The sequence below is a fragment of the Protopterus annectens genome, chromosome 10.part0, assembly GCF_019279795.1.
Source record: "Protopterus annectens isolate FY-2018-M chromosome 10.part0, PAN1.0, whole genome shotgun sequence".
NCBI lineage: Eukaryota > Metazoa > Chordata > Ceratodontiformes > Protopteridae > Protopterus > Protopterus annectens.
Window position 1 is genome coordinate 1,083,982,722 of NC_056744.1, and position 21,136 is coordinate 1,084,003,857.

Here is a 21,136-nt window from a genome sequence, read left to right on the forward strand (position 1 = left end):
ATCATTTTTTAAGAGCACTTCAAAAGAAGGTAAGTCAAGGGGGTTAAAAAAAGTGATGGTCTTTTGGGAAACTTTATGGTAACGATTTATTTGGCACACTTTACCAGATTCCAGAAGGGCTTGACTTAGAGCTCTCAAAGTCCCTCACTGGGTCCATATCTTCATAGGGCAGGGAAGGCATGTCTTTGCAGCTGGCCACCCTTCAGTCCATCTTGATCACCTCCATGCTTCTGATCTCACGTGGCAAATGGTACATCTAGAGCTGCATGTTCAGGCATTACTGTTCGGTGGCATGCCTGGGATGCACTTGTGCAACTTTGCAGAGCCTTTTAAGATGTCTTTCATCAATGCTTTGTTAGAGTGAACAGCCCATTTTGAATCAAAGATTAAAGAAATTCTCTTCAGGAGTGAACAGGATGGGAAAACTCGTAGTTTTCTAACCCCTAGCGCCCCACTGGACATTCTCCAGGAACCAGAAAGGGGAAAAGAAAGATCTGATTTTGAAAATCAGAGTTTTTCCTCCTGGACTCCTATGGAGATGGATCCCACTGAGGAAGAGATTGAAACTCTAATAAAAGAGGGTTGCCCCTAAGGCAGAGGAGGCCTGCAAATTCAGGATTTCAGAGGTCCCTTCATTGCAAAGCCATACCAGTGCCCCTAAGGGATTGCCTGGTTGCTGCACTCTGGAAGTGGTTTGGGGGCTGCTTGTCTCTGCACCCAGAGGCCTGAATGTCAATCACCAAAGACATCTGGGTGCAGGCAGTTAGAGGCTTCTGTAGTCCATCTCCCTGTCTTCCAGCAAGCATATCAAAGAGGTTACCCAATGTGCCTCCCCCATCAGAGAAGACACAATATTAGAAATCCAGAAACAAATGAAGGAATCCTCCAAATGGTCCTGCCAGACCAGAAAGGGTTTGAAAGTTATTCAAGATTCTTTTTGGTGAACCAACTGTCACACTCAAGTTCTCAATTATCATGGTCAGTTCATTCTGCCTGTATTGTGGAAGGTGATTGGATGTGCTTGATAGATCTCCAGGATGTGTAGTACTGTCACATCAAAATAGACAGATGGTCACTTCCAGTTGGGAGCTAGTCACTTTTAGTTCAGAGCCCAGCCCCATAGGTCTCTCTACAGCCCCCTGGGTGTTCAGATGTATTGCAGTGGTTGCAGCTCACCTGAGATTGCTTGGATCCTGAGCGTATCCTTACTTGGATTCTTTGTTTCTTTTCCTGGACGACTCGCTCTTCTGTGCTCCCACCAAGCATCTTTTTTCTTGCACCAGGGACTACCTGCTCCACTTGTGTCTCAGTGTTGGCATCACAGTCCACTACAAGTCTCAGTCTCCCACCCATGTCCTGGAGTTCATAGGTGCTCACCTGGATACAGTTTCCTAAATAGCAAGACTTCCTCATTCCAGACTGTCCATGTTACATCATCAGGCTGTAACACCTGTTGTCTCTCTTCATTCACCCCCAGCCAAATTGGTTCTGCAGCTTCTCAGTTCGATGGTAGCCTCCATAACACCTGTACCACTGGCAAGATTTTATATCAGGGTACTGCAGTGGACACTGGTAGTCCAGTGGTTGATAAATCAACAACCCCCCCCAAATGAACTTTCCCATTCGAATCACCAAGATATGCAAGGAGCATGTAACCTGGTGGATTCACGTACCAGATGTTTCTCATTGTCACCCCTTTGTTCTGCTATTACCCAATTTTCTGCTTACCATGGACTCTACCTGGGACAGGCACGTGTTCCACCTTAGAGGCCAGTCCTCACACCAGTGTCCTAAAGAGGAGGGCAGTCCTAATGTTGCAGGCCTTTCCAGACATTTTTCCTCGGGGGATGATTGCCATAGAGAAATAAATGTCATTAGTCTTGTGCATCAACAGACACTGGGAGAACCCACTCTTACCCGTTGTGTTAAAACCCAGTGAGAGTGTCTCAGTGAGTGATCTCTTCTATCCACTTTCTGTTAGTAATGCACATTCTTCGAAAGTCCATTGCTTTAGCAGACTATCTGAACAGATCTGTTCTACTGCCTTATGAGTGATCTTTAAAACCTTCATTGGTGAAGCAGATATTTCATCAGTGGGGGACAGCCATGGTGCTAGCTCTCTTCTTCTCCCCAAAACTTCAAATGCAGTAGGTATTTTGCCGTGACCCCCCCCCCCCCCCAGGCGGGGAGTTGCTGAGAGACATTATGATTCATAATTGCGCCCCCCCCCCCCCCCGGTCTTCATTATGCTTTTCCTCCTACTCCCTTTATCTCAGTTTCTACAGAAATCATGTCAACAGAAGAGCAAGGTGATCCTCATTGTCCCATTCTGACCTTGTCAAGTGTGGTTTCCTTTCTCTTCCTTTGTCTTCACCTGATACTCGCTCCTTGGGTTCTGGATCCTCCTTCTGATATTCTGTCTCACCTGTCCAGACTTGCCTCATCTGGACATACAAGTCCTGAAGCTGACCACATGGTTTCTCTATTTCCAATAATGGCTAGACAGTCCAGGCTTTTTTCCAGGTCTTGTATATATTTACATCTTCCCAAAAGGATCCTACTAGGAAGGTATACAAGAGCAAATTGTAAAAGGTTCTCTATTTGGGCCCTTGAGAGACACCTGGATCCTTTCTCCGCACCCATTCCAGCTCTTAAATTTTCTTGCATTGATTTTCCATAGTGGAACAAGTTACTATGCAGTCACATTTGAATTTTCCACGATTTCCAATTTTCATATTGCCAAAGACCATTCTTTTGTGGTCTCTCTCTCATGCTATGCAAGAAGTTCCTTAAAGATATTTTTCTACTGAGACCACCTATTAAGGATCACACTTCTTCTTCAGGCCCTTGACACAGTTCCCCTTTGAAACTGCAGCCAAAGTGACTTTCTTGTCTTGGAAGACCATTTATCTAGTTGCTATTACATCAGTTAGCTGACTGTCTGAACTCCCAGGCTCTATGTTGACCACCACCTTACCTAATTTTTCATAGACGAGAGTTTCCCTTCGTACCAACACTTTTCTTCTGAAGGTAGCGTCAAAATCTGTTCTCTGTTTATTAATTTGGGCAGATTTCTTTCCATAGTTCTCTAATAAGGGGGGGGGAGGTATGCTTTGTTGAATGTGCAGAGACAGCTTAAGTTCTACCTCCATGGAACAAAGAATTTCAGAAAGTCTGACCAGTTTTGCTTTCTTTTCAAAGGCTAAATTGTGTCAGTCTGTGTCTAAAGTAACTTTAGCTAAGTGGCTCACTGATTTGTGCATTTCAGTTTTTTTTAAGGAAAATGGTTTGACATTACCAAGACCCCACAAGTGCTTATTCCATAAGATCTGTTTCCACTTTTGACTTCTTTTCAAGAACTTCAACAGATGACATTTGTGCACCTGCCACTTAATCCAGTACTCATTCTTTCATTGCTCATTACAAATTGTATATGCAAGATTGTCACTTTAGGGCAGGATACTGTTTTATCTGAACCTCAAGAGCCTAATGCTTACAGTTTGGAAGATTTCAGTGCATTTTCACACAGACATTCTGAATAGGTGTTGTCCATATTCTTACAGATGCAAGAAGGCCAAATATTAGGATGTCCATTTTATCTAAATGAACAAGGGTTTCACACTGGTTTTGAATAAAGAATAAACTTCCTGTGCCATATTCCCAAGATCTGTTTTAAGAAAGCCTGCCTTGTTCATTTATAAAGGTTCATGTATCGCCCATTTCTACTTGCATCTTAGGGAAGATGTTGACCAGAATGGATACTCCATCTCCCCAGAACAGGAACTGAACTTTAAGAGATGCTGACTTTTTCTCTTTTTAAACCTGCCTTACAGCTAAACTGAAACATTTGTCTTGGAAGATTCACTTCCTAGTAGCATTTCCCACAGACTGCAGGCCATGAAGTGAAAGGAGACAATGTATTACCTTTATAAACGACACATTATCTTTGAAAGCAACCCCCTCATTAATGCCTGTGGCAAGATCTGAAATAATTCGAAATCATTGTCCATCTGACAGATGTTCTTCATGTTTCACTGTTGCAGTCATCACATTTGTGTTATCCCTGCCAGGGTAGCCCTCGGCCGGCCTGAATACCAGAGGCTTACTATTTCTGCATCGGCTGCTGTTGCATCAGGACTGACATCCAGGTAGTCAGTAGTACAGAGTAAGGCAGCCAACGCCATTGCATCAGTCTTTCTTGCCGTGGAGCCCGAAGCAGTTTGCACGAGTGCCGGTAGGCCGCTACCTTAGTTTCGTCTACCAAGTTGAAGTATTCTGAAGCTAAGTACCCCGTTGGGGATGCTTTTTTCTTGCACGATGTCAGAAAAAGTTAATTGTTTCGCCTGTGGAAAGCAAATACCACACCGAGACTTCCATTCTTACTGTGTCACTTGCTTAGGCCCAGACCACGACGTCCCCCGTTGTTGCTTCTGTGCTTTGTTCAACGCCAGAACCATCTATCGTCGGGCCCTTATTGTAGCCAAGTATTTTCGCTTACAGCCCTCTAATTCCGATCTGGCTTCGGTAAGTCATCAGACAACGGATCTTCCGAAAAAAATTTAAAGATAAAGACAGACCGCACAAGTCCAAATCTACTAACGAGACTTCCGTTAAGTTAGTCTTCAGTTCTCCGGTCCTCAGTGAGGTGCTTTTGCTGCCCCTGATGCCAGCTTCTGTTGATTCACAGGCTGTTACTGAGACCCTTTTGGAGTCTGGTATGCCGCAAAACTCTTCTTCGACTAAGGATCCTGCGGTCATCTCTACCTTGGATGGGTCCGGAACTGCTGAGCAGGCACCAGCTTCCGAGGAAGTCCTTCGCACTACCGGTTCTCGACACAAACAGACTTCTTCTTTCGCTACTACTGTTCTTTTGAAAACGACCGAGTTTCTTAGGCCCCCAGGGTACGAACCTCGCCCAAGAAACCGACTCCCTCTCAGGCTCCTGCTTCCTTGTTTCAATCTCAGATGTTTAAAATGGGGAAGACCTTATCATGCTGATCAGGGGAGGCAAGCTACCCCTTCCAAGTGGAAAAGAGATCTGCCCCCTGTAGTTCTGTCTGAACAAGAGTCAGATGACTCTGGTGCTTCTGAATATGAAGATAAGCAACCCCTCTCTACTTATGAAGATTCTGATGCAGAGGATTCCATCCCTTCAGCCTCTCCCCTAGAGGATTTTTCCTTTGTGGAAACCCTGCATACCTTAAGGGAGCATTTCCAGTGGTAAAGTCAAGACTACCCTCAGTCTAAAAAGCGACTCTCGGAATTCCTAGATCTTCAACAGCACAGACCTTTGGCTATCCTGGATGTTGTGGAGGATGTTTTCCTGGCATCCAGCTTGACTCCTGACACCCTCCCTCCTGCGCCCAGAAAACCAGATAGGTACTTAGAGTCCCTGACTCACACAAATTTCTTTTTAAAAAATCCTACTGCTGACCTGAGTTAATTTCTCAAGGGCCTAAAGGGATTAAAGCAACCTCTGCTAAGAATCCCACCCCCTCGGATAGGGATTCCCGAGCAGTAGACAGATGGGCTAAAAAAGTATACACCTCAGCTACTCTTGCTATCAGGGCACTAAATTGTCAGTTCCATATGCTAAAATTTCAGCAACATACCCTGGAAATCCTCAAACAAAAAATGTCTTCATTTCCTTCTTGGGCAGAATCTAAAGAATTGCAAGAGTTAATGCATTCTGCAATTCAAGTAACTAAACGCACATTGCACTGTGGTTTTGATGCCCTAGAAGCTTCATGCAGGGCAGCAGTCACTGGATCTGTCATTAGAAGGCATGCATGGCTTAAGGAACCGCTCCTGCCAGACCTTTTCAAATCTAAATTGTTGCCCCCCTGCACAAAGGCAACTTATTTGGCAGTAAGGCAGAAGAGGTCTTAAAAATGATGGAAGAAAAAGCAAAATCTATGCAAACAGTTAAGGATTTCTTATAAGTCCAGCCACCCCCAGGTTCAGCAGGCGTTATCCCACCAAACACCGGTCCTTTTTCTGCTCCCTCCAAGCCAGTCCAGCATAGGCCCTGGGGATTCAGACCCCCCCCCCCCCCCAGACAGCAGCCATAGGGAATGCTGAGATCTAAGCAATGGACTACCTCCACTTCAAAACCAGGGAGTTCTAAACCACCCCCTTATGGTAAGAACTCACAATGACTTACCTCCCCCACACACTCCTTCTGCCCACCTTCACTTACCCCTAGGAGGAAAACTCTCCTTTCACGCAAGCACCTGGGCCACCAGTACCAACGACCACTGGGTTCTCAACATAGTGTCTCACGGATACAAATTTTCCTTCCACACCCTTCCAACCCCAAAAGGGTTCCCATGTCTATCTCCAAACCAGTTGGCAGAGGCTCAAAAGCAAATCCTTTCCCTGCTTTCTATGAGGACAATAGTTGCTGCAGAACAGATAAGCCATGGTTTCTACTCCAGACTTTTTCTGGTGCCCAGAAAAGAGGGCACCTGGTGCCATCCTCGATCTATCCATTCTAAACACCTTCATGGTGATCCCAAAATTCAAAATGCTCACCTTCTAGCAGCTGCTACCCATGCTTTCCAAGGACGCTTGGCTAGCCACCCTGGATCTAAGAGAGGCCTACCTCCACATTCCTATAAGGGAATCCTGCAGGAAATGTCTCCGTGTCAGGGCAGGATCTCAACACTTTTTCAGTTCTCTGTGCTTCCCTTTGGCTTACCTACTGCTCCCAGAGTTTTCACAAAATGTCTAACTACGGCCATTGCCTTCTGCAGACAAAGGAATATCCAGATTTACCCATACTTAGCTGACTGCCTTAATCAGGCAGACAGCCAGGAAAAGCTGCTCAAGCACCTGGCCTTTGTAAAGACCCTACTAACCTCCCTAGGGTACATAGTCAACGAAAAGAAATCCAAACTGGTGCCCACCCAAAGGATTATCTTCCTGGGAGCAAACCTGGACACAGCATCCCAGATGGCATTCCTTACACCATAAAAACAAATTTTCCTGACAGCCTACTTCTCTCAACTAGCCACCAGGCTCCAGTTATCTGCAAGTAAGATCTTGCAAGCTCTGGGGTTCATGGCATCTTGTATACTACTCATTCCATATGCCAGACTGCATATGAGGAAACTTCAATGGTACTTAAAACACATTTGGTGTCAACACTGTCAAAACCTGGAAACTCTTATACTTATAATTCCTTGCCTCGTAAAAGTCTTTGGTGGGCAACAGCATGATCCCACAACAAGGGACTGCCTGCCTTTCACACCATCCCTCGCTGGCCAGTCCCTCACCACAGACGCATCAGACTATGCTTGGAGTGCATACCTGGACGACAGGTGCATACAGGGCCAACGGAGCCCGCAACAAATCCCTCTGCACATCAACCAAAAATAGATAATGGCTGTCCAGCATGCCTTGATATCTTTCAAACCCCTTCTCTCCCCAGGGGCTCTCCTGATCAGAAAACACCATTGTGATGTGGTATATCAACAAGCAGGGAGGGACTCACTCCTACCCTCTATGCAGGCTGGCCATACATAACCCTTTGGCACACAGCCTCTGCCATGCAACTGCACCTGTTAGCCAATTCTTACCAGGCTCTCCCAACTCTCTGGCAGACCAATTAAGCAGAAATCTTCTGGACCCACATGAGTGGCAGCTCAACAGAAGAACCTTTACCTTAATAACTCAGAAATGGGCACTCTGAAGGTTGTTCTCTTTGCCTCCCACACCAACCGTCAGCTCAGCAAATTCTGCACCAGGGAGCATCACTGCATGGCTTGGAAAGTGGATGCCCTGTCCTTCCCCTGGGTCAATCTGTCGGTCTGTGCCATTCCTCCACTACCTCTCATCCCTGGGGTACTGCTCAAAATAAAGGAGGAAAAACCAAGGACAATTCTTATAGCTCCAGATTGGCCTCACCAACACTGGTACCCCTTGCGCGCGCAGCCTGTCACCACTGCCACCATGGCATCTTCCTCGCATTCCAAACCTCCTGACCCAGAGGGAAGGGGAATTTATGCATCCCCAACTGCAAACACTCAATTTGGCAGCTTGGCTTATTCCCTAACCCCGGATCAATCTGCCAACCTCAGTAAACAGGTTCTAGATGTTATCCGTGAGGCCAGGTGCCCTAGCACTAGAAAGTCTTATGCTGACAAATGGAAAAGATTCTGCACCTGGATCCAGGCTAAAGGAGCCAATATGGCACAGCCCTCCCTCACTCTCATCCTGGATTAATTAGCTGACCTACTACACAGTGGCCTCTTTCTCCTGTATAAAAATTACCGCTGCTATTTCTTTTCATTTTCCCACTGAGCAGCCCCTTTTCTCACACTCTTTGATCAGAGTTCCTAAGAGGGGCTAGCAACTTGAGGCCACCCAGAAGGGCATCCACCCCAGCTTGGGACCTTAACTATGTTTTAGAAAAGCTCGTCCTGCCCCCTTTTGAACCAGCTTCTTCTGCAGAGCTAAAATTTCTCTTCTGAAAAACAACATTCCTTCTGGCCATCACTTCAGCCAGAAGAATCTCCGAGCTGCAAGTGCTCATGGCTGTGGAACCCTTCATCATCATCTATGTTGACAGGGTATCCCTCAGAACTAATCCCTCCTTCATGCCCAAGGTGGTGTCCATTGTGACTCTCAACCAATCCATTCATTTGACCACCTTTTTTCCTAATCCCCAGAACAAGGAGGAGAAATAATCTGCACACTCTAGAGGTGCACAGACAGCTCAGATTCTATCTAGACAGGACTAAATCCTTCAGAAAGTCTGATCGGTTGCTGGTTAACTTTGCTACAGGGGCAGAAGGCAAAGCCATCTCTAAACAAACCATTTCCAAATGGATAGCATACTGCATCCATTTCTGCTACAAACAACATGGAAAGCTTCCCCCCAAGAGAGTCAGGACTCGCTCCACCAGAGCAGCCTCCACCTTTGCAGCTTTCCTCAGTGGAGTCTGCACCACGGACATCCTGTAGGCTGCCACCTGGACATCTGTTCACACTTTTGCCAAACATTACCACCTGCCTCTCTTTTCCAGATCCAGGGCAAGGGTTTGCCTTTGCAGTGTTGCAGGGCATCCTAGCCAGCCCCTAGTTTCTTTGACTGCTTCCACCTTTTTACTCAGCTTTGGGGAATCAACACATATGTGATGACTGCAACAGTGTAACATGAAGAATATAGTTCAATTACCATAAATATAGATGTTTGAGTGTATTCTCTGTTGCAGTCCTGGTTTCCCTACCTCCATCCCCCTTTCTTCTCTTTTTTTCTTTCTAAGGGACATATTGATATTTATACTGGTGGGTTTCTCCACCAGAACCTAGCTCCTACTTGGGGGCTCCTGACAGGTTTGGGCAAGAAAAACTGATGTAATGGTGTCAGCTGCCTTACTTTATACTACTGACGACCTGATGTCAGTCCTGAAGCAACAGCAGACGACACAGAAATACTAAGCCTCTGGTATTCGGGCCGGCCGAGGGCTACCCTGGCAGGGATAACCCAAATATGATGACTGCAACAGTGAATACACTCGACATCTACATTTATGGGAAGTGTACACAACTGTACTTTTTCTATCCCTATCCTGAAAAAAGTGAGAGAATGTATCTTGCTGTCTGTGTGCAAAGACAACTGGGGTACACCAACACCAAGGACTTCAGATTAACTGACTGGTTGTTTGTATCAGTTATGATAGACAAGCAGTGCTGACCAGAATCTAAACTGTTCCCAAATGCTGGGTTAACTGCATCATGCATTATCTTTCAGTATGATAGATATAGCAGGGTCTTGGATGGGCAAGTTAGAGTGCAGTCTGCAAGGGCAGCTGCTCTTACTGTTGGCCTTCTCCAAAGACATTTCTGGCTGGCGCATTTGCAAAGTTGATTTTGGAACTTTTGGTTATTCTTTCTGTAGGCATTACAAGCTGGATACTCTGTGTAAAAGGTAAGGCTGGCTTTGCCTTTGCAGGTTTATTTGCCCGTTGACAGGAGCATCAGGCGCATGCGTCTTTCTTGATATCTCTGCTTGTTTTGGCTACCTGCTGCTATTGTTATCATTGGGCTCTTCCAAATTGCCACAATACAAGATGGCAACCACATGCTCCTATGAATACCTAATTGCTGAAAAGATGTGGCTAGAAGGCTTATGACTTTGTCTTGGGCTAATTCCCAGTCATATAAAGGCATCCTTCTGCAGTGATTCCGCCATTCAAATGTTAATTTCATGGTAAATACACTTGCACAAAAGTACTTTGCTGGCATGCTTTTTATGTTTAATGATTCCCTGAGCACAGCTGCTTGGACCTTTTTTTCCTGATCTGTTTGTAAACTGAACTGCCTTTTTCAGAAGTACACATTTTCAGTGTTGTATTTTGTAGCCTACTGTGTCATTGGCTCATTTAAGACAACAGAAAAGGCAGATACTCTAATCGAAATGGCATAATTTGCAGTTTAAACACTTGCTTTAAAAATATAGATTACTGCATATGTGCTTAAAATGATAAATTTTGTGTTACACTGTAACTTTGTTTTATTATATTGAAATTGGATGTCATTAATTGACATATTTTATTGCTAGGTTTGTATTGACCGCTGCCTCGAAAGAGGGAAAAGCAGTGGAAGAACTGATGACAATAGAGAGAGCCTACAAAAAAGGTTGTATGTACTTTGTTTATTTTGTTTCTGAAATTAAAGCCAAGTGCTGATCTTTTCACTGAACGTTTGATGGTTTACATTGCAGAATAAAGACCTACCAGGAGTCCACAAAGCCTATTATAGAGCTTTATGAAAAACAAGGCAAAGTTAGAAAAGTTGATGGTTCCAAAGGTATTGACGAAGTAAGTAAGACTGAAAGGATGGCATTTATAGAAAACAAATTGTTTCCTTCTGCCATGTTACTGTTTGATTTTTGAAATTGTACAGGTCTCAACACCTTCTAGTTAGTCATGAAAATGTGTAAATAACTGTTTCTCTTTGGTGTTTTCTTAGTCATTCTTTTGGTCATTTGTTTATTCATGTTTTGTCCAAGGCCATTTTTAAAACCGGTAAACTGTCCATCTCTGAGAATGATGCCCTTCTAGTTGAACTGTGTCCACAAATAATTATGTAGAGGGGCGGAGCCTAGATGGCTACCTGAGAGCAGTGAATTTTGAGAGCTCCATAAACTAGTATAATATAGGAAAATGTTATTTTCAAATTTAAAATGTCAGAAATCTATAGATAAACTACTAAACTACATAAATATCAATTTTGGTGGAGATGTACAAAAATTTTCCTGTCAAGTAACTTGGGGATATATTGAGTCACTGAATATGAACAACTCAAGGAATTGTCCTCCAGATGCTGCTTTGAAAACAAAGAACTGCAATTGATGACATCTACCTTACGATGGCTTTAAAAATTACTTAGAAAACCTCAAATTAAATTCTCAAAAACAGACAGATACTCTTAAGGAACTATTATAGTAACTCCATACAAAAATAAATATAGAGACTTCTTTAAATGACATTGAAGGGAGACTGAAAGAGGAAGAATTCCAAAAAGAATTTCTGCTTAAACAGAATACATGGCTGCTTAACAAAAGAGTTGACTTAGAAAACAGGGAAAGGAGAAACTACGTAAGCATCTTTGGTCTTCCTGTAAACACTGAAGGAGAAGACATTAGTTAATTCTTACCAAAAACACACCAACAGTCAGGTTCCACCAATGTTCTTGATTCCATCAACGATCTGGTACCTCGGCTATTCGCCTTCAAAGGATCACATTACAGGTTTCAAAATGAACTCCTTTTATACTATTTAACTAATTGATTAATTCATGAGTTAATTCAATTGTACTTCAAAATTTAAAGTGACCTTTATATATAAAATAGAAATATGACATTTACTTATTTTGGTCTGTTTAAATTATTTTAAACATTTATACTTTTAAACCATTTATACTTTTATAATATAACTTTTCAGCACATACAAAAATTCATTAAGTATATATATATATATATATATATATATATATATATATATATATATATGTAGAACAATTACTACTTCAAAAAGTGAATATACACATAACAAACTTAATTGTTTATTTATGTACAAATATATCTAAAGATTAAATCCATGTTAATAATTGTAAAATAATTCACTATCCAAGTGATATATTGATATATCATCCACTAAATTTTAGTAAAAGATTTTTTGGTAAAAAATATATATGTGCAAATTTCATTTTATTCATTTTATTTCATTCTTAACCTGGATTTCTGAATTTTTAGACTTGAAAGAGGGACTTTCATTTGGAATTGAAAGGGCATAGAGCGCATAGAGCACTGCGGAACCTGCTTCTAACTCAACAAATACTCCCCCTAGATCCATAGTTATAAAATTTTTCATTTCTGGACAAGGAACTAATATTAAAATCTGCTTGGAGAAAATCACCCTTAAAATACAGTCAAAGCCTGATGAGATTTGGCAATGATTATTCTTCCAGAATACTAGAACAAAGGAAAAAGTCTGGCCAATAATAAAACTGTTGAAACAAAACAGCATTAAAGCACAGCTGGCCTTTCCAGCTAAGATAAAAGTAGTTTTTGCCAGTGAGATGAGAACCTTTAATGACTTAGAAGCTACTATATTTATCAAAAACAACAGTGTCTATCCCAGAAGAAATGGAATGGATGGCCCCTACTCCTAAAAGAATAAAAGAAACCAATCCTTGGACTGATGCTAGAAAGAAGAAACAAAAACAGATTCCAAGATAGCGGTCCCAAAAAGTAACTCTTAACAACTACATCTCTCAAAGTATCAACCAATATGGGACATCACTTGTCCTCTGTTTTTATTTTGAAAAAAGGAGGGTTTCTTAATCAACTGAGAAACAGTAATGATTTATTCAGAATGTTCAAAGAGTCCAATAATTCTTCACAAACAAAGGTAGGTCAAGATTGGTTACTATTTACATTATGTATAAGCCAAACAAAGCAACATATAATACAAACATAGAAGTTTCTATTCCCCTACTTGAACTCCATGAAGATTTATCTTCATTTTTCATTGATTTTACTTATAATAATTTAAGTAATTCAACAAGGTACCAGTCATCCGAGTTCAGACTCATATGTAACAAATTAACGACATATAGCAGTAACAGTAGTGTTTTTTGAAAAAAAAATGTCATGGAGACTAATGCCTTCTTCAGTTAAAGTATGATTTAGAAATGTCATGTTATGTCCTGGTTAAGTAATAGTAGGAAGCTCTTAGTACAAATGTCATCATTATTTTGGTTAAATATAGTTGATATCAATTATGGCCGGTATCATAGCTACAAGTGCTGTTTGATCAATCCTGGTATGGTATGCATGGATGCAGCTTTGTCTGGCAGCTAGTACAAATGTCATTATTGTGTATAAACATAGTTAATGTCAATTATGGCAGGTATCATAGCTTTGAGTGCTGTTTGATCAATCCTGATATGGTTTATGTGGTTGCAGCTGTGTCTGGCATCTGTTGTATGTTGCCGTTTTCATCTCTGGGAAGCTGTGGGTTACGGCTTGTTATCGAGGTTTACTGATGCTTGTGTATTAGGAAGAGACATTTGGTGTTTTAGCCTGGATGCAGAGGAAGGGGTGGATAGAACTGTGATTTGGGATATTTTGGCCGAGAATGGTTTGCTTGTACATCTGAGTGAGAGGTGGGAGGGCTGGAGGAGTGTGCTGTCTCTTGTTGTGGCGGCTTGTTGGGAGTTTTTTTTTTTTTTATCTCTTTGCTCTCTGTTCCTTTCCTGGCTGCTGGTTCGCTGAAAGGGAGGGAATTTAGGCTTCAAGTTGCAGTGAAGTGAAGCTTTGCTTCAAGTGCATCGCGAGCCTCTGGTATGCAGTACACAGAACGCTAACAGAAACAGATGCTCCCAGGTTGCTATGGTAACTGAGACAGAGTGATGATGATGCTTAATGGCTCTGAGGAGCCTCCGAGATGGTTCTCAGCAATGACGTTTTTGGTTTTAAAAAAAAAATAAAATCTATATAACAAAAGGGCCATTTTAAACCACATGTACACATATTGATGGTCTCCCAACACTTCGGTTAGCTCATTAAGTTGATTCTTGATAAAAAAATAAATAATCGCAATTTTATATTTACAATGTATTTTTGTCCAAACACGTTTAGGACTTGCATAAGAGTGGAAGTCTGGGTTATTGTGAAAGACTAACAGCACTTGGTCTTGTGCAGAACCCTTTGCAGTGGTCTGGAAGGTGAGCTTGCTCAGATGTGTTGGGCATATGGGGATAGCTGATTCTAGGAGTGTTTGGGGTTGCCGGGAAGTACTAAAGATTCATCAGATTTCCTTCATGGAAATATCTGTGGGAATGGAAAGAGTGTTGAGTGGTTCACTGGCAGAGTGGCCACTGCATGGGACAGGCTGGTAAAATGGAACCGGACAAATATTGGTTTGGATATTTTAAGAACAGCCTGGAAACACACCACATGAACTAGTGAATGATATTCTGGCAAAACTGGATGGGCATTGTTGCCCATGCTTTAAGTACTGGTATGTGTGTATGTAACAATGGAAATATACTTGTAACAAACTAGAAGGGTCTCATAATTTAAAGTCTATGGACTGTATAAACATGCTTGGAAGGAGCTAATAATAAGAATAAACATTACAGCTTGTGGTCTCTCAAGTAACTAAGCAACAGCAAAAAATAAAAAAAAGAAACGCAATAGTTATGTAATGTATGATTTTAGTAAATCTAGACAACATATATACTCTTCATATAAGATGCAGCAGTCTGCTGAATGTAGATATTAAAGGCAGGATTTAATAACATGGACTTGTGTATAATACTACTGTCTTAACTTGTCTTAAATGACTTACTACATTGAATGTCAAGGGGAAGCATGATTATTTCTTATATAAGTGAATATGCATAACAAGTCATGTAATTGCTTTAACTTGAATTGTAGTTTTTGTAACCCATCTTGACCACATACAGTAATTGAGCTGTTACCAGGGTAACCAATATTTCATACATGACATCAAACTGACAGAGTTGTTCAAGAGAAACAATAGAAGTCTGAACTTGAAATGTCACAGAATATAACAATCGCATTCTGAGCAAATAGTATTAAATTGACAATCACTCAGTTTAACATTTGCTGATTATACAAAATAGAATGTTGCCATTTAAATCTCAAAACTTTCAGTATATGCCGTAAAATGGCAATTTATGAATATGGAAAGGGAGCTTGTAATCATTGTTTTTAACCTATAACTTCACTCATTTTATAATAAGAAATGACCGATATTAAAATCCTTGTGTAAGAAATGGGGGGAAGAGGGATGCACTAATAATTAACATTCACTAACTTTCATCAATGTTTGCATAAAACAAACTTGATGTTTTAAATAAGTTAGCAACAAACCGTGATTGGCAAACAATGAAATATAACTTCTGATGTATCTGGTAAAATACATTGTATTAACATTATTAGGTATAAATATTACCATCTATTTATATTAAGTAATATGTTTTGAAAGACTTAATATGGGTGAATATGTTTAATAACTTATAATCTTTTACTGAGGGTTTTATATATGATGCATCCTACTTTACTATGATTGAATTGCGTGTCATCTTTCATGTAAATATTAATTGCTTATACAATAAGTAGACATTTATATTAGAATTCTGTTTAATCTACAATAGTTCTAGATCTGTTCAAAATAATATAAATATTGCTTATTCCTATGACAAATATTCTCCATATGATAATTCAATTTATGGAGCTCAGATGTTCTGGATTGTAAAGGCATGAGTGATAATCTGATAGACTTAGGTTTATCCATCAGATTAGGAACTTTTCATTCCATGGCTAGTGCAGATGTTAGTTTTGTTAACATTTATTAGTTTAAATTTATTTCACAAAAGCATGTTTAGTATGCCTGACCAAAACATACACTCAAAGTATAAAACTGATAATTTCCTTAACTTTATCTTTAAATACCAATGGCTTAAACAATCCTAGCGAGAGATTAAATCTACTGAAATTTAAAACTGAACAAAGCACAAATTGTCTTCCTTCAAGAAACTCATTTCAAAACAAATGACAATTACAAATAGAGTCCTAAGGAATGTATGATATTGGTGCATCCACTTATAAGACAAAGACAAAAGGGGTAACAATTTTATTGAAAACAAATGTGATTAACCCAGAAATCATTTATAAGTATGAAGATAAAGAAGGCCTTATGGCATTAGTAATAGTTAAATATAATAACCGAATATGGACCCTAGCCAATTTATACTGGTTCCCAGATCAGGAACGGTTAAAAAAAAAAAAACACTTGGATTTAATTTCCAATAATTATAAAGGCAACTTAATATTAGGACGAGATTTTAACTGTATATTTGATATTTCTGAAACTACAAATAAAAGACCGCTGCATACATCTGCTGTATCAAAAGCATTAAACAAGTGGGTAGAATCATTTCATCTTGTAGATACTTTCAAATTTAAAGAAGATAAGTCTCTGTTGTTTTCCCATCAAGATCACAGATTTGATACCCAAACTAGAATAGATAAAATATTTGCTGCCCATGACTTGCACTCTAAAATCATTAATTTCTCAAGCACTCCCTGCCCCTTTTCAGACCCCAATTGATTGTACCCATTTTGAAGTTTTAGTATCGAACTATTTGATCCCCAATGCCAGAATTCCAGCATATATAACCAAAGTCAGAGTTCAAACCCTGGTTATCTGAATGACAGTTCTTCTTCTTAGATATTAATTACGCCACAGAGATAAATAAAATAATGATATGGGACTCATTAAAAGCTTACATATATGGTTAAACCCTAACTTGGTATAAAAAAAATCAGACTGGGATTCTGAATTTCTAGATCTACAATCCAAACTTTTGTCAGTAAAAACTGAAAAAAATCAAAATCATTTGGAGATAAAAAAGAAAGTAGAAGTATTAAACAGTAAATACAGTGAAATTCTAACACATTGGCAATTTCTCCCAAATATCTACATAATTTATCCACAAGAATTAAAATACAATCAAAAGCTAATTAACATTAAAAGTATCTTCCATGAAAAGAAAGGGAAAAATGTCTCAGATATAGGTGACATTCTTAATGCCTATAGAAATCACTATATCGAACCTTTCCAAAAATGTACATATTGATCAATTAAATCTAGATGAAAAATGTTCTAATATAAAAAAAAATACCAGAAAAAATAAAACTAGATCTGCAAGTGTCCATATCTTACAAAGAAATTATAGATACAATAAAAGAGGGTAAAATAATAAAGCTCTAGGTATAGATGGCGTAATTATGGAAATATATAAACTTTTTTCCTTCAAAGATACTATCCCTCTTCCATAAAACTCTATTAGAAATTCAATCACAGGCTTTAATACCACCCTGTTGGAGATGTTCCTTAATCACACCAATCCTAAAGAAAAACAAATCCTCAAAACTTTATACCTCATATAGACCTATATCATTATTAAATAATGACTATAAAATATTTGACAATATTAACAGAATGAAAAAAACACTATCCAAAACAATAAATAGTGATCAAACTGGATTTATATATCAGACACACACATGACAACATTAAAAGGATAATTTCTCTTATAGATTATGTTAATAAAAAAATAGTCATAATTAGCTTAGATATAGAGAGAGCCTTTGATTCCCTAAAATGGGACTATTTATTCAAAATTCTGGTGTTTGATTTTCCTCCTTCCTTTGTTCATCTACTAAAGAATATATATATATATATATATATATATATATATATATATATATATATATATATATATATATATATATATATATATATATATACACACACACACACAAATAATTTAGCGTATGTTAAGCTAGGTCCTTTCACCACTGAATCTATACATATAACAAAGGGTATTAAAGGATGTCCAATGTCACCAATTCTGTTTGCTTTGGCTATTGAAATATTGTCAGATTCAATATGTAACGATACAAAAATCAAAGGAGTAGATGTTTATCAATACAATTCTAAAGTAATGCTCTTTGCTGTTGACATATTAACATTATCCAATACAAAAGAGACATTAGAAGAATTAGATATTTTAATAAGACACATTTTACAGGACTTCAGGACTCCATTTCAATAAATCAGAATCAAAATTTTTATTTTTAAAGAATTGCAGACGAAGGGGAATCACATAGGGAAACAAGTATCTACCTTAAAATATCTAGGAATTGAGATATGCAAGGATAATAATGAATTGGTCTCAAAAAACTACAATATCATCAATACAATTAAAATCTCAGTGGAAAAGTGGAACAAAATAATATTAACATTTGAAGATAGACTACAGTTAATAAAAAAAATGGTTTTACTACCGAAGATTCTATATATAGCTTTGGTAGTACAACTGTTAGCGGAAAGGAATATACTCAAAGAAATAAACTCATGCCTAATAAAATTTTTATGGTTTCCCAAAAGAAACAGAATAGCTTCAATACATCATATCAGACCATGGAAATGGAGGATTAAACTTTCCTGATGTAGAAACATATCTATATATATATATATATATATATATATATATATATAGATATATATATAGATATAGATATAGATATATATAAGCATCAATATCTAAAACATTCTCAGACTGGATAAGTCAAAATTATTCTGCAAATTGGAAAGAATTGCCAACTGTAATAATAAATGAATTTGATTTACAAAACAAATTAAAGTAACAGATAATTTGCCATGGCACATATGTATTAGTATGCAATATAATACAACTATGCCCACTAAAACTCGTATGATTAATTATTACATTGACTCATTTAGGAAAATTATTAATGCAAATATAGATTTAAAGATCTGGTTTGATCTTTTAACACCATTCATAGTTGCAAAGAGCTATCCACATAAGATATACAGAGAAATAATTAATTCCTGGGAACAGAAAGGATTTGTTTGTTGGTTTCAATGTATCAAAGAACTAAAAGTTCTGGATATGCAAACAGTTGGTTAACTATGCAAAGCATTCTGATGTATTCGCAAGTTTTAGGAAGAATTAGTAATTCTTCATTTAAAGAAATACCTAAACTTACAAAATACCTTTATGAAATCATGTATAATGATTATGACATGGGAAATAGTATTTCAAAATTTTACAAGATATTGATAAATTCTAAAACACCCACATCCTCATATTGGAATTATATAACAAAAGGACACTCATTACAGTTAACTGAAGAAATTAAATAAAATATTTTATTATCAATAAAACATACATCCTTTACACAATACTGGAAAGTTTTTAATTGGAAATGCTTGCACAGAGCATTCTTAACTCCAGATAGAATTACAAAAATTAATTCTTCCACAAAGGGAATATGTTGGAGGTGTGAGCAAATACACAGTGCAGATTGGATTCACATTTTTTTTGATTGTGTTAAAATTAAGCAATTTTGGAATGGTATTAAAACCTTTTTACAAGCTTTATTTAATGAATCGTTTAACTTATTTAAAACTCTTGTATTAAATATGCACAAAGGTCCTCATTTGAATGAGTCAAATATGTATCTAGTATGGACAATTCTTGCAATCTCAAGGAAGTGTATAACAAGAAGATGGAATGCAAACACAATACCGAATTTGGAAGACTTCTACAGCCTACTGAAGACAACCGCATTGTTGGAAATTAAAATTAAAGAACTAAGGATTCATCCCAAGCCATGTATTAACAATCCATGGAAAAAAGACTTACTGATTGACACTTTACAATAATTGAACAGATACACTCTGATAACTGGATTGTTATACCTATAAAGATACACTCTGATAACTGGATTGTTCTACCTATAAAGTAATTGTATATATTGAGTTCTGTTATAGTGTCAGGCTGATGTAAATAGTGTACATAGTTCTTCTTCTTCTTCTTCTTTCGGCTTTTCCTGGTTAGGGGTCGCCACAGCGGATCACCTGTTTCCATTTCTTCGTGTCCTCTGCATCTTGCTCTGTCACACCAGCCACCTGCATGTCCTCTCTAACCACATCTATAAACCTTATCTTAGGCCTTCCTCTTTTCCTCTTACCTGGCAGCCTCATCCTTGGCATCCTTTTCCCAATATACCCAGCATCCCTCCTCAGCACATGTCCAAACCAACGCAATCTCGCCTCTCTGGCTTTGTCTCCAAACTGTCCATCCTGGGCTGACCCACTAATATACTTATTCCTAATCATGTCTACCCTCGACACACCCGTTGCAAATTTTAACATCTTTAACTCTGCCACATCCAGCTCTGACTCCTGCCTTCTTGTCAGTGCCACTGTTTCCAACCCATATAACATGGCTGGTCTCACTACCCTTTTGTAGACCTTTCCTTTCACACTTACTGGTACTCGTCTGTCACAAATCACTCTTTACACACTTCTCCACCTTGCCTGTACTCTCTTCTTCACCTCTGTTCCATACTTGCCATTACTCTGAACTGTTGATCTTTAAACTCATCCACCTTTGCCAGCTCTACTCCCTGCATCCTCACCATTCCTCTATCCTCCCTTTCATTCACACACATATATTCCGTCTTGGTCCGGCTGACTTTCATTGCTCTCCTCTCTAGAGCACATCTCCACCTCTCCAGGGTTTCCTCAACCTGTTCCCTACTCTCACTACATATCACAATGTCATCTGCAAACATCATAGTCCACGGGGACGCCTGTCTGATCTCGTCTGTCAACCTGTCCATCACTAGTGCGATTAAGAAAGGGCTCAAAGCTGATCCTTGATGTAATCCCACCTCCACCTTAAACGCATCTGTCACACTCATGGCAGATCTCACCGCTGTCACACTACCCTTGTACATATCCTGTACCACTCTTACATACTTCTGTCACTCCCGACTTCCTCATACAATACCACGACTCCTCTCTATAGGCACTCTGTCATATGCTTTCTCCAAGTCCACAAAGACACAATGGAACTCCATCTGACCTTCTCTGTACTTCTTCAGCAAGACTCTCAGAGCAAACATCGCATCTTAAGATGTTATATACAAATAATATGGAATTTATTCAACTGTATTTGAAAAATAAAACATTTTTGAGGAAAAAAAGAACTACTA

The 21,136-nt window shown here is 39.1% G+C and overlaps 1 protein-coding gene across 1 annotated transcript in view; it reads left to right on the plus strand.

Moving 5' to 3' along the window:
- Window positions 1-21,136, plus strand: part of CMPK1 (cytidine/uridine monophosphate kinase 1) — a 333,789-nt gene that overhangs the window by 249,872 nt on the left and 62,781 nt on the right. The window contains exons 4-5 of the mRNA XM_044085830.1: window positions 10,568-10,644; window positions 10,730-10,826. Of these exons, the coding sequence (XP_043941765.1) occupies window positions 10,568-10,644; window positions 10,730-10,826 (174 nt within the window). The remainder of the gene's footprint in view (window positions 1-10,567; window positions 10,645-10,729; window positions 10,827-21,136) is intronic.